This window comes from Cheilinus undulatus, linkage group 5, assembly GCF_018320785.1.
Source record: "Cheilinus undulatus linkage group 5, ASM1832078v1, whole genome shotgun sequence".
Taxonomy (NCBI): domain Eukaryota; kingdom Metazoa; phylum Chordata; class Actinopteri; order Labriformes; family Labridae; genus Cheilinus; species Cheilinus undulatus.
The window spans coordinates 14,939,002-14,951,394 of NC_054869.1; the positions used below are offsets into that span (position 1 = coordinate 14,939,002).

General features: G+C 43.3%; 1 protein-coding gene across 1 annotated transcript in view; it reads right to left on the bottom strand.

Annotated features, from left to right (window-relative positions):
• Positions 1–1,033: 1,033 nt before the first annotated feature.
• adgra2 (adhesion G protein-coupled receptor A2) overlaps positions 1,034–12,393 on the bottom strand; it is a 67,445-nt gene continuing 56,085 nt past the window's right edge. Inside the window, exons 6-19 of the mRNA XM_041788426.1 lie at positions 9,740–9,903; positions 9,138–9,351; positions 8,835–8,999; positions 8,558–8,756; positions 8,327–8,476; positions 8,076–8,237; positions 6,351–6,551; positions 6,039–6,228; positions 5,374–5,582; positions 5,160–5,287; positions 4,948–5,071; positions 4,718–4,866; positions 3,957–4,046; positions 1,034–3,806 (exon numbers count right to left, since the gene is read on the bottom strand). Of these exons, the coding sequence (XP_041644360.1) occupies positions 2,387–3,806; positions 3,957–4,046; positions 4,718–4,866; positions 4,948–5,071; positions 5,160–5,287; positions 5,374–5,582; positions 6,039–6,228; positions 6,351–6,551; positions 8,076–8,237; positions 8,327–8,476; positions 8,558–8,756; positions 8,835–8,999; positions 9,138–9,351; positions 9,740–9,903 (3,565 nt within the window). The 3' untranslated portion in view covers positions 1,034–2,386. The remainder of the gene's footprint in view (positions 3,807–3,956; positions 4,047–4,717; positions 4,867–4,947; positions 5,072–5,159; positions 5,288–5,373; positions 5,583–6,038; positions 6,229–6,350; positions 6,552–8,075; positions 8,238–8,326; positions 8,477–8,557; positions 8,757–8,834; positions 9,000–9,137; positions 9,352–9,739; positions 9,904–12,393) is intronic.

Genomic DNA, 12,393 nt, shown 5'->3' on the forward strand with positions numbered 1-12,393 from the left:
CTGAGAAGCATCCCAACAGCACGGTGCTGCCAGCACTGTACTTCACAGTGGGGGTGGTGTGTTTGTGGTGATGTTTGGTGTCCGCCAAACATATCATCTTGTCTGATGGCCAAAAAGCACTTTTATAGTCTCAGACCAAAGAACTCTCTTCTACTCAACCATGGAGTCTCCAACATGCATTTTGACAAACTCTAGACCAGATTTATAATGAGTTTTGTTCAACAGTGGCTTTCTCTCTGGCACTCTCCCATAAAGCTTTGACTGGTGAAGAATGTGGGCAACAGTTGTATGCAGAGTCTCTCCCATCTCAGCTGCTGAAGCTTGTAACTCCACCAGAGTAGTCATAGGTGATTTGGTGGCCTCCCCCACTAGTCTCCTTTTTGCACGGTCACTCAGTTTGTGAAGACAGCCTGATCTGGGCAGATTTACACATGTGCCATATTCCTTTCATTTCCTGATGATGGGAGAAGTCAGGAGAATATTCTGTGCCAAGGACATTTTTTCGTATCCATCCCCTGACTTATACTTTTCAAAAACCTTTCTCTGAGTTGCTTGGAGTGTTGTTTTGTCTTCATGGTGTAATGGTAGCAAGGAATACGGATTAACCAATGACTGGACATTCCAGACACAATTGTCTATACAACAATCACCTAAGACACATTCACTGCACTTAGGTGATCCACATTTCACTGACTGTGAGACTACTAGCACTAACTAGCTACACCTATACCTGTTGAATTAACCCAGTCACTTTAAAGGTAGTTAATATTCATGCAATCACTGATTTTACATATTTCTATTTGACTGATATTACTTTGTAGAAATCTGTTTTCACTTTGACATGTAAGACTGGGGTTAAAATTCCTTGTTGAGTAAGAATACATGGCCAATAAAGCTGATTGTCATTCTGATAATAAGGTTTAGGTTGCACTCAGCCATGACCTTGAATTTGAGCACAGATATAAAGAGAAGCTGAAAGAAAAAATGAACACAATGACACTGAAATTTATAGTGAATCAGGAAACAAGACAAATGTATCTCAAAGTTTATATTTGTTTTCCATGAGCGCTTCCATGAGTCACTGTCACAGGAAATAGATAAGTCTTTGGGTTCTTCATCCTGAATATAAACTATTCAGGGCATATCAAAAATCCCATAGTGCACACAGGAAATACAATAACACCATCTCAACAGACTGAATGTATTAAGAGACCATGAAGTTTCAAATACAGTATGTTATTGTGTGGATCTCGTAAAACTTCCTCTCAGAGAACATTAGGAAAAAGCCTTGACAACAGGCTGCATAGTAGACACACAATTTCCTCTTCACGTTATTTCCTGAATTGCAATTGTATCAGATTGTTTAAAAAGAGAAGTATGGCCTTTGCTCATCGGTAAACACATGAAGGAAAAAATTGACCAAAATAGTTAAAACGTACATGATCTACATGCATTGATGTTTCTTATTAGGTCACTGGTACGTGAAAAAAATGGTGGATACAAATTTGACATTTTTAATTAACATCTTTGAAACCATTATGAGGTTTAATGTGAGGTCAGAATAAATTAAGATGAATGGTAAGTGAGAATCACCCTACTGGACAGGACTGAGAGCTTCCTACACCATCCTCTAGGGGGCAATAATTTGTCAGGTTGAAGTGAGAATTGAATCAAGTGAAAGCCAATTACTTTCAACTCCTGCCTTTCGTTATTTCTTACTTTTTTAAAAAAATGAGCTCTGTCAGTGCTAATGGAAGTAAATACAATGAACATAAAAAAATCATCATTCTTATTTTCAAAAGCCTTGTATAGCCTTTTCTATTATGAGATTTTGTACAGCCACACAGATCCAATAATTCAGTATTTTATACATGTTAAACACACACTAGCACACACTCTCACACACAAAACATACAGAAGCATACATTAGCACACACAACTGAAGCAAACCTAAAGGTGAAAACTGTCCACAGATTAAATGCATAAAGCTGTACTTTGGAAATGGAGCATGCAGTGCCCCATTTCATGCTATAGTTGATATGCATAGAAAAATCAGTAATAAAACAGTAAAGCTTTCATTACACATCAAAAATCAACATCAAATGCTAATTTCAGAGATGTCTTGTATATTTTTTGTGAATTGAATAAAATAAATGAGTATCTTATTTTGAAAATGACAATAAAAAACCTGCATAATAAATTTAAACAATTCACAGCAAACTATTTATAATACTACAGAGGCAGATGTACCAGTTTAGGGTCCTGGCTGCCTCCATGATTTTATATTTAAATTATATAATTATAACAATCAAAAGACCATTAAAACATAACCCAATCATCAAGAGTCCATTAAGGTCATCCATAGAAGTTCACATGTAAGAATAGGTTACACTGTGGTTTCACTTTTCCACAAACCACTCTTCATCCCAACGGAGCTCTGTGATTGGTCGGTGCCACTCATGTCCTGCTCCAGCTCCAGCACTGAATTTTTCAGGGTGCCATTTGGAGCAGCGGCCCCCGGCACAGTGTTAGTGACACTGTTCAAAGGGTAAGAGCAGCGCTTAGTGTCTCGCTCTGCAGCAGCTGCAAGTTTCAAATTGTCTCTGCTGGCGCAACGTCTCTGAGCCCCGTGCATGGCCACTCTGCTGGCCATAGAGGGCAGCAGGGGGAAAGGTTTACGACTCCCACTGCTACCCCCATCACTCCCCTCTGAGGGGCTGGTCGCCACTGACTCCCCAGCACGCTTCCCATTGGTCAGTGGGCTGGCCTGGGTCTCTGAGAGGCTGTGATGGAGGCTGCCGTTCTCACTTGTAGCCTGTTTGTAAACCACATGTGAAGAACTGAGGTGATCTAACCCAGAGGGTCCTAAAGCTCCCAGGCTGCCTCCTCCTCCAGCAGTCCTTAGAGCTTTGAGGCGATAGTGACCCCTGCCCTCACCTCGATGGTGATACTGGCTGCTCCCTTGTTTAGTTCTGCTCCCCACTTTCCTCCTCTGAGGGTGCAGTGGGGCTGCAGAGTTAATGGTTGGCAGAACATTGTTTGTGGGCTTAGTGATGTTGTCAGTACTGGTGCTGGTGTTGTTGCTTGCAGGGGGACGGGTGGTGTTGTTTGGACTGTCTTGAGCTACCTGCAGCAGGTTTGTGAGTTTGCAAGGTCCAGGCCCCACGCTGCTGATTCCACTTGGTGTGGATGATGACCGAGCTGACGAGGAGTTATGAGACTCAGCAGGCGGATGGCAGTTAATAAAAAGCTGTGATCCCTGCTCTGAGGTCTGCACTCCACTCAGAGTGGTGCAGGTGTGTGTGTAAGTGGACATGGGTTGGGAGCGGCGGTAACCTGGACAACATGCGAGCCATGACGCCTGTACATCCAGGCGTCTGAAGCAGTGATGAACCACCAGAAACACCCCCAAAACTGTAGCAGTAATCCCATAGAGACTGCTGAACAACAAGCTGGAGCGACCCGTCAGCCACATCGCCATCGCCCCACAACACCACAGAGCCACAAACAGGAAGTGGGTTCCCACCAGCACCACGAACTGTGTCTTCAGTGAGTACTGGTCCTCTGGGGCCACAGCAGGAGTTATAGGCCCCACCACAGAGTCTGTTGAGAGGAGGCTGGTGCTTCCTGCCAGCGCAGGCTGGCTCTCAGTCACAGGGGTGGACAGCGTGGTTCCTGTGCATTCTTTGGCTACACGGTGCCTCAGGCGGACCCCAGTGCACAGGAAATAGATCCAGGTCACCAGCACCACCAGGCCAGCAGGGACAAAGAAAGAGCCCAGACTGGGGCGCCACAAGAGCCAACAGCTGCAAGAGGCAGAAAAAAAGTCAAGAGGGTCAGTGTGAAATAAAGAGACGTCTGTGAATTCATATCACAGGAAAGTTTTCACTTCACCAAACAAAACAACAAGAAGTCAAGAGATCAGGTGGCTCAAGTTTAAAGGCAGAAGTACTCACTAAGGGCTGTTGTCTCCATAGTTGTTGACATTGACAGCGGCAGTGATTCCACAAATGATAAGAGGAACTCCACCCGCTATCAAATAGAACCTTAAATAAGAGAGAAACATATCAAACATAGTTTCCCCGCTGTAGATTAAAATGCAGAGCAGCTTTTGTTTTATTCTACAGGATACTGTTTGACCTTTAGCTGCTACAATGTTTTTAAAGTGAGCATGTCAGTGTCATATTCCTCTTTGTGTTTTTATGTCTCTCAGGCTGTCTATAATCTGTGTGATTCTCTACTCTCAGTGGGCAGAGTGTTACAAGGGTCACTATGGGCTCCGGGAGCCTGTGATTTATTGCTGACTGTTCCCATGTGGCTGAGCAGACAACAAAGAGAGGGTGGGAGGGCAGTGGCACAGTGTATGACAGGATCAGAGGGGCAGAGGAGGGAGGAGACATAGAGGGAAAGACAGTGCAACCCTTGAAGCACCCTCCTCAGATTTATGATGGCCCCCTCTACTTCTGTTATGTCGGTTTCATACATTCCGCCCTCCGCCTCTTTTGGTTCTTATTGACTTATAGCGTTTTCATGCCTTACAGCAATACTCTGTTATGTCCATCCAAGTTTCTAGGGCACAATGGTCCACTTTGATTGCACACAGTCTGGGTGGCCATGCAACAGACTGCCCACATCTGTCTGAAACATCTACGGTAGTGACAGCAAACAACAATGCCCCAGTGCAGGAAGTGGGTGAAGGTGATTTGTGCTCACTGACCTGAGCATAGGTCGCTGAGTAGGAGGAGCAGGGGGCTCTCCTTCAGGCTGTCGGGGCGTTCTCCACACAGCTTCTTTGTAGAGAACCCTGGCACTGACTCCGATCCACAGCAGGGTCGACAGAGAGGAATAATGCAGCGCAATCCCCACCTGTCAAACAGCGCACTTTGATAAGAAATCATGCTTAAATTCCACATATATAATGAGGAAAAATGTAAAATCATCACTTACTGCTTGGCAAACCACTGGGTAGCTGGTCAAGCTTATACCTCCTGCATAAATAGCTGTTGTCATCGCGATGTGGAAGCAGGTGTTCAGTAATGTGTGCCAGCTTTTTCTTGATATGTGAATAGTACTGTAAGAGGCACAGAGGAATATAATTACAATGTCAAGCAAATAAAAAACAGCAGAAGAAGTCTGATTCTGCACGTTTATGGCCGTACCTGTGGTGAAGTATGTGTGTGATGATGATGGTAAAGAGGCAGAGGAGGAGCAGTGCAGTGCAGGCATACACCACAGGGTGGAGCATTCTTATAGAGATGGGTGTGGAGTTAGGAAAGTCAGGCACCTCCTAGAAGACAAAAACAGAAATTAAAGCCTCATTCATCCTTTGTGATCCTGAATGGATCATTGATAAATGACTTAAGGCTGTCCTACCTGCAGCACAGCGTAGTTGCTGAGCAGAGAACAGCGCATGGTGGAGGTGCTACTGTCACTGTAGACCAGCTGACAGCCCTCCTGGCTCCAGCTTCCCAATTTCTCCAGTGCCTTAAGGCTCCACTGCGCTGCCACAGCATCAGAACCAGGGGACAAATGGCGCAGAGAAACCCAAACGGGCTCAGAGTGGTTCCACATACTGCAGCCATCTATTATGGCAAAAGGGGAAAAAATCAAAACCTGGATTGGTGACTGAAATTTTCATTGTGCATCAAAGAGAAAATCAGTCATTATGTAGATTGTTTTTAATTGTTTAACAAAACAGTCTTCTATTGCCTAGTTGTGTTTCATGATCTTTAATATTTCTGCAACTCCCAACATGTATGCACAAAGATTTTTACCTCATTACATCAGTGCTTTACACAGAGTCTATTCCCAGTACTGACAAATCTACAAAAGCACTACCACTGGTGGCAAATCTGGCTTTCTTGTTGACCCCGTTACTTTATTGTTGTTAGTATTATGTCATATCTTGCACTGTTATCCAAAAGGACAAGTATAAGAAATGGCCAGGATATGCTAATTGTCCTCTTGGGTGTATTTTAGGATTTCCTTTACATGTGAGAGAACAAGATTTTACTCTAAAATCTGGGGCGTTTCCTCACCAAGGCCAACAAAGATGACAGGAGTGTTGACGCTACGTCTGCGCGAGTGTTCCCCAGTGCTGCTCAAGTTCATAGACAGGGGAAAAAAGCTGCCTGTTCTGAAGGCTACAAACTGCAGTTTACAGTCTGCAGGAGCGTCAGGAGGAAACAGAGTAGCCGGGAGAGTTACAGAGGCCAAGGCTACTGAATTCTGGAGAGAAAAAAGCACAAGACAAGAAAGTTGTGGTTAGTACTGAGGAAAATTAGTGCTAGAATAGCTGTGATCTCAGTTACAGTGAAGTTACAGTGGCTTAAGGGGTTTTAATTTTTCACCTTTAGGGGAAAATTGTTGAGCGAGGTGTTATGGGAGCCAGTGCTGCAGCGAAAACGAAGCTGCTGCTCTTGAGTAGACTCTGGCATTTCTACTCCCTGGCCGCCTGTTGAGACGTCCCGTCGCTGATAGGCAGTGCAGGTTATACCAGTGAAGTGGGCTGGTCGGATAAAGTGGGCCTCCATCACAATGTTCCTGGACACCTGTACGCATCAAAATGAATACAATCAAATATCAGCTGTTAAGACATTTTAATCTTAGCAGTTCTTTTTCATGTGCACTGTTAGCACCAATAGCTGCCTTCTTGTAGTAGCAACTATGACCCATGCACTATAGGGTAGTTAGCATCAGCATTGTCCCTACCTGGAGTCTACATGTACAGAGTCTGGGTCTGTTGATGGTGGCGGTAATGTTTGGGCTGTGATGTCCAGGTGGTAAAGTAGGGAAGATAAAGTTTGTGTCCATGCTGGTGAGTGGTGAGGACTAGCATGGAGACTGGTGGCTCTGGGATGCTAGAGATCACTGTTCTCACTTGACAACCCTGGCAAAGCGCAGGCTTTCTGCTGCCCATCGGTCTGCAAAGTTGACTTGTGGGGACCAATATAAAGGGCTTAACTGAGTTTAGGGATCTCCTCACTAAGAGCTTATCTTTTCAGTGGAGGACAAGTATCCTATGTTTCCTTCCTCATGTTTTTACTTTCTTTTAAGTCTCTTATGACACTCTAATCATCCAAAAATGGGGAAACTTCTTTTTTAAGAGGCAGCAAAGGCAGATAGATTTTTCAGACTCCATGTCTGTAATCAGGCAAATCCATGTTGAAAAGCTTCAATCCATACCGTTTGTGCCACACTGAACACGGTTTGGACCAATCAGTGTTAGTTGTACCTAAAGCCATTTGCGATGGCTACTGGTAGTGCAGTGATAAGCTCGGATTCAGTTATAGTATAACAATAGTTTTCCCAGAGCTGGACCACGTTTCTGTTTGAAATAAATACTGAAAGTTTCTTATCATGGAAAATATGTTTTTGCTTTTCTGCCAACTTGCTTCGACATGAGTTTGTGATAGTCATGGGGGGAAGGTGTTAGTTGTGATGTGAGTGGATATGTAATATCTGCTAGTTGAATGATTAGCTCAGATGAAGCCACAGCGACAGTTTTGTCAGAACTGGATGACATTTCTTTATTAAAACAAAAGCAAAGAGCCACACTGAAAGCTTTTTATGACGGAAAAGATGTTTTCACTCTTCTCCCGACCTGCTCCAGCATGGGTTTGCGATCGTTATAGGCAGGGTTTGCCAGTGGCTGCTGCTGCTACCGCAGTAGCTATTAACTTTAGTGTAGCTGCAGAACAGTGGCAGTTTAATCAGAACTGGACTACATTTCTTTTTAAAACAAGAGCAAAGCGCTACACTGATATCTTATCTTAGTAGAGATGTTTTTGCACATCTCCCGACCGGCCTTAGCATAAATTTTATTTGTACAGAAGCTCTGATTGCCCTGTCATGAATGTGAGGGTCAGAACTCTTGTCCAATCACCTTCAGAGAAATTTTTGAACCGCCCTACCCTTCCCAAAAGCTTCCTAAGGGAGCTTTCCCAGATGAATGTAAAATATATCCATGCAATGGCGATGTGGAACAGTCTATCTGGCGTGTCAGGTTATTAAACAAGATAACTGCAAAAAAACTGCAAATGTAAAACCCAAAAAGTCAGGTCAAAAGTCCCTACCATGGAGAAATCCTGAGCATGACTGTGCAGCTGAGGCCAGGCGAGGGTCTCCAGAGAGTAAACAATGGAGCTGCAGGCCCTCTTTTCTCTCTGGGCAAGTGCGAGGAGCTGATCATCTACCTGCATCAGGTTACTGCCCATCTCCACCAACACCTCTGACAACTGAAGACAAATCCACATGGAAATTATAGAGTGAGTGAATGGTACAGTAACACAGGGGAAGAACAATACACACTTCAACCTTTTCTTACCTCTCGTAACTGTTTGACATACTCCATAAACTTCTCCATCATTTGTGCCACATACAACACATCGACAGAGTCGGTGAAACCTGCAGCCTCCAGTGTGTATGTGCGCACCTGATGTGCCAGAGTGAGGGCGTTGGACACGTTGATGGGCCTCTGTAAAACAAAAGTACGAATCAGTGAGGGAATCCAAACTGATTATGTACTTTATACGATTGTTTGAACAGCATTACTTACCAGGATAAAAGTGTGAAGCACTCGAGTGATACCATTGGTGTAGTGACAGTCTGTATAGTTTGCATCTCTCCACTTTCCATTGTCATCACAGTATCTGGAAGCCTTTTTCTGCTCGATACCGCCCTCCATAGACAGGGAAGGGTATCGCATCTGCAGGCAGTACTGATATGAGGTGATGCCTGTCAGAGTCCTGGGCCATCTGAGGATCAAAACACTGAATGAGAAAAGAAAACTTTGAATCAGTAGGCTTGCATTAAAATCAGAACGAGTTACTAACCTGAACTCCCCACGGTTGTTGACAACTTTATCTTCTGGACAGAAGGAGGCGCTGTTCTCCAGCACCAGTATTTCTACACTGCGGGATGTGTTGCCCCGCCCGGTGGAAACCACACATTCCCACTCTCCTCTGGCCTCTGCACGCACGTTGTATAGAATGAGCTCACTGGATAAAGAGAGTAGAGACGGCTCATGTAAAGATTACCACTGCATGTGTGTATCTGAAAATAGTCAGATCTTCCTCCCAGTGTTTTTCACTCACTCTTACATGCACAGGACTAAAAGTTTAAGTGTTTTTCTGTACCTGGTGATGAAGGTACAGTCATGCAGGGCATTGCTCTCCAACTGGACACCCATCTCAGGGTCAGACTTCACCAGCTGGCCATTGTGACGCCAGTGTAAGGTAGTAATTTTGTCCACTAAGGCGGCAGTGCAATGGAAGGGCAGTCGGTCACCTTTAAAGACTACCTGACGCTGGGATGGCAGCAGGGACAGGGTGTGCAGCTCCAGAGGACCATCTGCAGGAAAGATGCAGATATGAGACATCTTACTGACTTATGTCTGCTCTTCAGCCATTACTCAACATCAGTTAAATTTTTCCACAGAAGCTATTATGAGTCTGCAGCTTGACAGCAGATTAAATGCAGGCAGCAGCAAATTGGTAAATGCAACCCACAGGATTAGTTGTCAACACAGTTCCATGATACTTTTAGAAATACATTCCTGCTGAGCTGCTTCTTTGAATCTGTTTCAGCACTTTTGGTCTTTTTTTTTTTTCTAAGAAATACTGCGACGATTCTAAGCAGCGTTAGGAGTGCACTGTCACTGTCATCCACAAGCCAACAGTCTCTGGAACAAAGCGGTGAACCGCCTCATTCATGTTTCCCATTCTAGCCTGGTTCTCACCACAGCTCAGCTGGCTCTCCCTCAGTCCTCGCAGGGGTTTTCCCCTCAGGTTTCTCGGGTAGGCACATAGGGTCTCATCCCCCAGCCGTGCTGAAGTGCTGCGAAAGTAGCCAGGTACCCAACGTAGGCCACAGTCACAAGAAAGGTAGTCTGAATTAAAGTTCCTAGAGATAGAAGGGATGGACTATTATTATGTGAGATAAAGATTGTTAGTCAACATTGCAGTATACAGATTTACCGCTAGTTGCATATGAGAAGCACAATCTATCCCAACAGTTAATAAATAACACTTTGAGGCTGCTGGTTTGCAGTTACGCTTACACTACATAAGTACACATATGAAAAAGAAAGGACTTAAAACAAGTCTTGCTCTTATTTTATATATCGTTTAATTAAAGGGAAATAAATTTCAAGCTGTAACTTGGTCTTTTTTTAGTGCACTTTGGGGTTTCAGGAGAGTGTTTCGTATTAGGGGTAACACGAGGAATAACGCTGTACAAATGCTAATTCCAGAAAAGTTGCAATGTTTAGTAAAATGTGAATAAAAATAGTAAAGTATGGCTGGCAAATCGTTTTCTACTTACAATGCAAAGACACATATTTAATGTTCAAATTGATACACTTTTTTTTGTTTTTTTCTTTTTCTTTTTGGAAATATACACACATTCTGAATTTGATGCCTGCAATGTGTCTAAAAAAAGTTGGTGCAGGAGCAGTTAGATCACCCTCTAACAACACTCTGTAATTTGGGGACTGAAGAAACTGAATACTGAGATATTGAAAGTGAAATTCTCTTCTCATTCTTGCTTTATGTGCATTATACGTTACTTAACAGAGCACGGTTCTCTTTGTCATGTTTTGCACCTCATGACGTGCAGTACATTTTCATTTGGGGGCCAGCCTGGACAGCTTGCAAGCCAGTCTAATACTAACACTCTTTTACTGTGAAGCCATGCTGTTGTAACTCTTGCAGAATGTGACTTGGCATTGCCTCGCTGAAATTAGAAGAATATGTTGTCTGTACAGATGTATATGTTGCTCCGAAGTTTTAATGGCATCTTTACTCAAAAGATTACTTTTTTTATCGCAATTAATATTAACATTTCTGTACTTAATCGAAATTAATCACACCCTTTTTATAGTATTTTAAAATTCCACTATTCTGCATTTAAATCTATTTTTGTGTCATTTTGGATTTTTCTACCATCTTAAACTAGGGGTAATTAGCTTCCAATTTTGATACAGAACTGCTTTTACAAGTAGAACAAAGATTTTAACATGAACTTAACCACAAGAAGGAACTTTTTATGTAACGAATGAGAAGTAAGTGAACAGTATAAATGTAAACGCTTGTTAACACATAGTTTAAATGACTTTTGACTTGTCCAATGAGCTTTTTAAATGTATGGAATGAGATATTAAAGAGCAGTGGTGGACTTATTTTACACACTGGCTGCAGGGAGATGCTGGCATGGCTTAACCAAAGCTTGTTGAAAGTAGCAATAAAGCATGTGATTAATCATGATCAAAAAAATGTTGGATCACAGGTGTTTGCAATTAATGCAATTGATCTTGACAGCCCTAGTCTTTAGAGATACAGTATGCAAGTTATCAATGCCATGGGCACTAATACAACCAAAGCCCATGTTTCCACTTCAGGTTAATCCATCTCAGATGAGCCTGAGCCAAGTGAAGTCGGCATTGCTTCTGGATGTTGTTAATTATTTGCATGGTAGAGTCTTAACTTATATTGTGCTATCTGACAAGATAATCCAAAACTTAAGACAAAAATAAGGATCCTCGTGATCAGTGGATTATATTTTGTTGTAACAATGCTTCTTGACAAGAAATCTTATATCTTTTGAAAGCCTGTTTATTTCCCTTTTAAATGTCGCCACATTTGTAAGAAAGATGCATTTGTGGGATGAGCAGCAGAGCTGAATATGAGGGTTGCAACCATGAACATTTTTCAAATCTTCTGCCAATGCCAAGCAGCTTATTCTGCCGTTGCTACTGACTCTTGTTTTGAGCTTCGGGTACCCCTAGGTGCTGACAATAAGATGCCTCATCGTCATCATTGGAGGCAATCTCAATGCAGAGAAATCAGGGCGAGAGTCTGCGTCCAGTGGCAATCCCATATCTTCACGGTCTAGGACCAGGGGCAGGGGTTATCAGGGACTACCTCCAGAATTTGAAAGTGGAATGGATGAAATGGCCTGCCAATATTCCTGACCTCAACACCACTGAACACTTGTGGGATCAGCTTGGGCGTGCTGTTCCTGCCAGAGTGACCAGCACAACCACATTGGCTGACTTATGTCAATGCTGGTTGAAGAAAGGGATGCCATCCCACAGCAGTGTGTGGCCAGGCTGGTGACCAGCATGAGGAGGAGGTGCCAGGCTGCTGTGGCTGTTTATGCTTCTCTCACATGCTACTGAGGCTCCTGTTGGTTAAATTACTAAATGGTTAAATTGCTAATATGTCTTGTTTCTTCAGACTTCAATCATCCAATCCACCAAACAAGAGTGAATGTCAGAATAAGCTGGCATTGGGAGATAAGATTTGGCAACTTCATGGGTGCAACCCTCATACTCAGCTCTGCTGCTCATCCTGCAAATTCATATTCCTCACAAAGGTAGCATCATCTATGAAG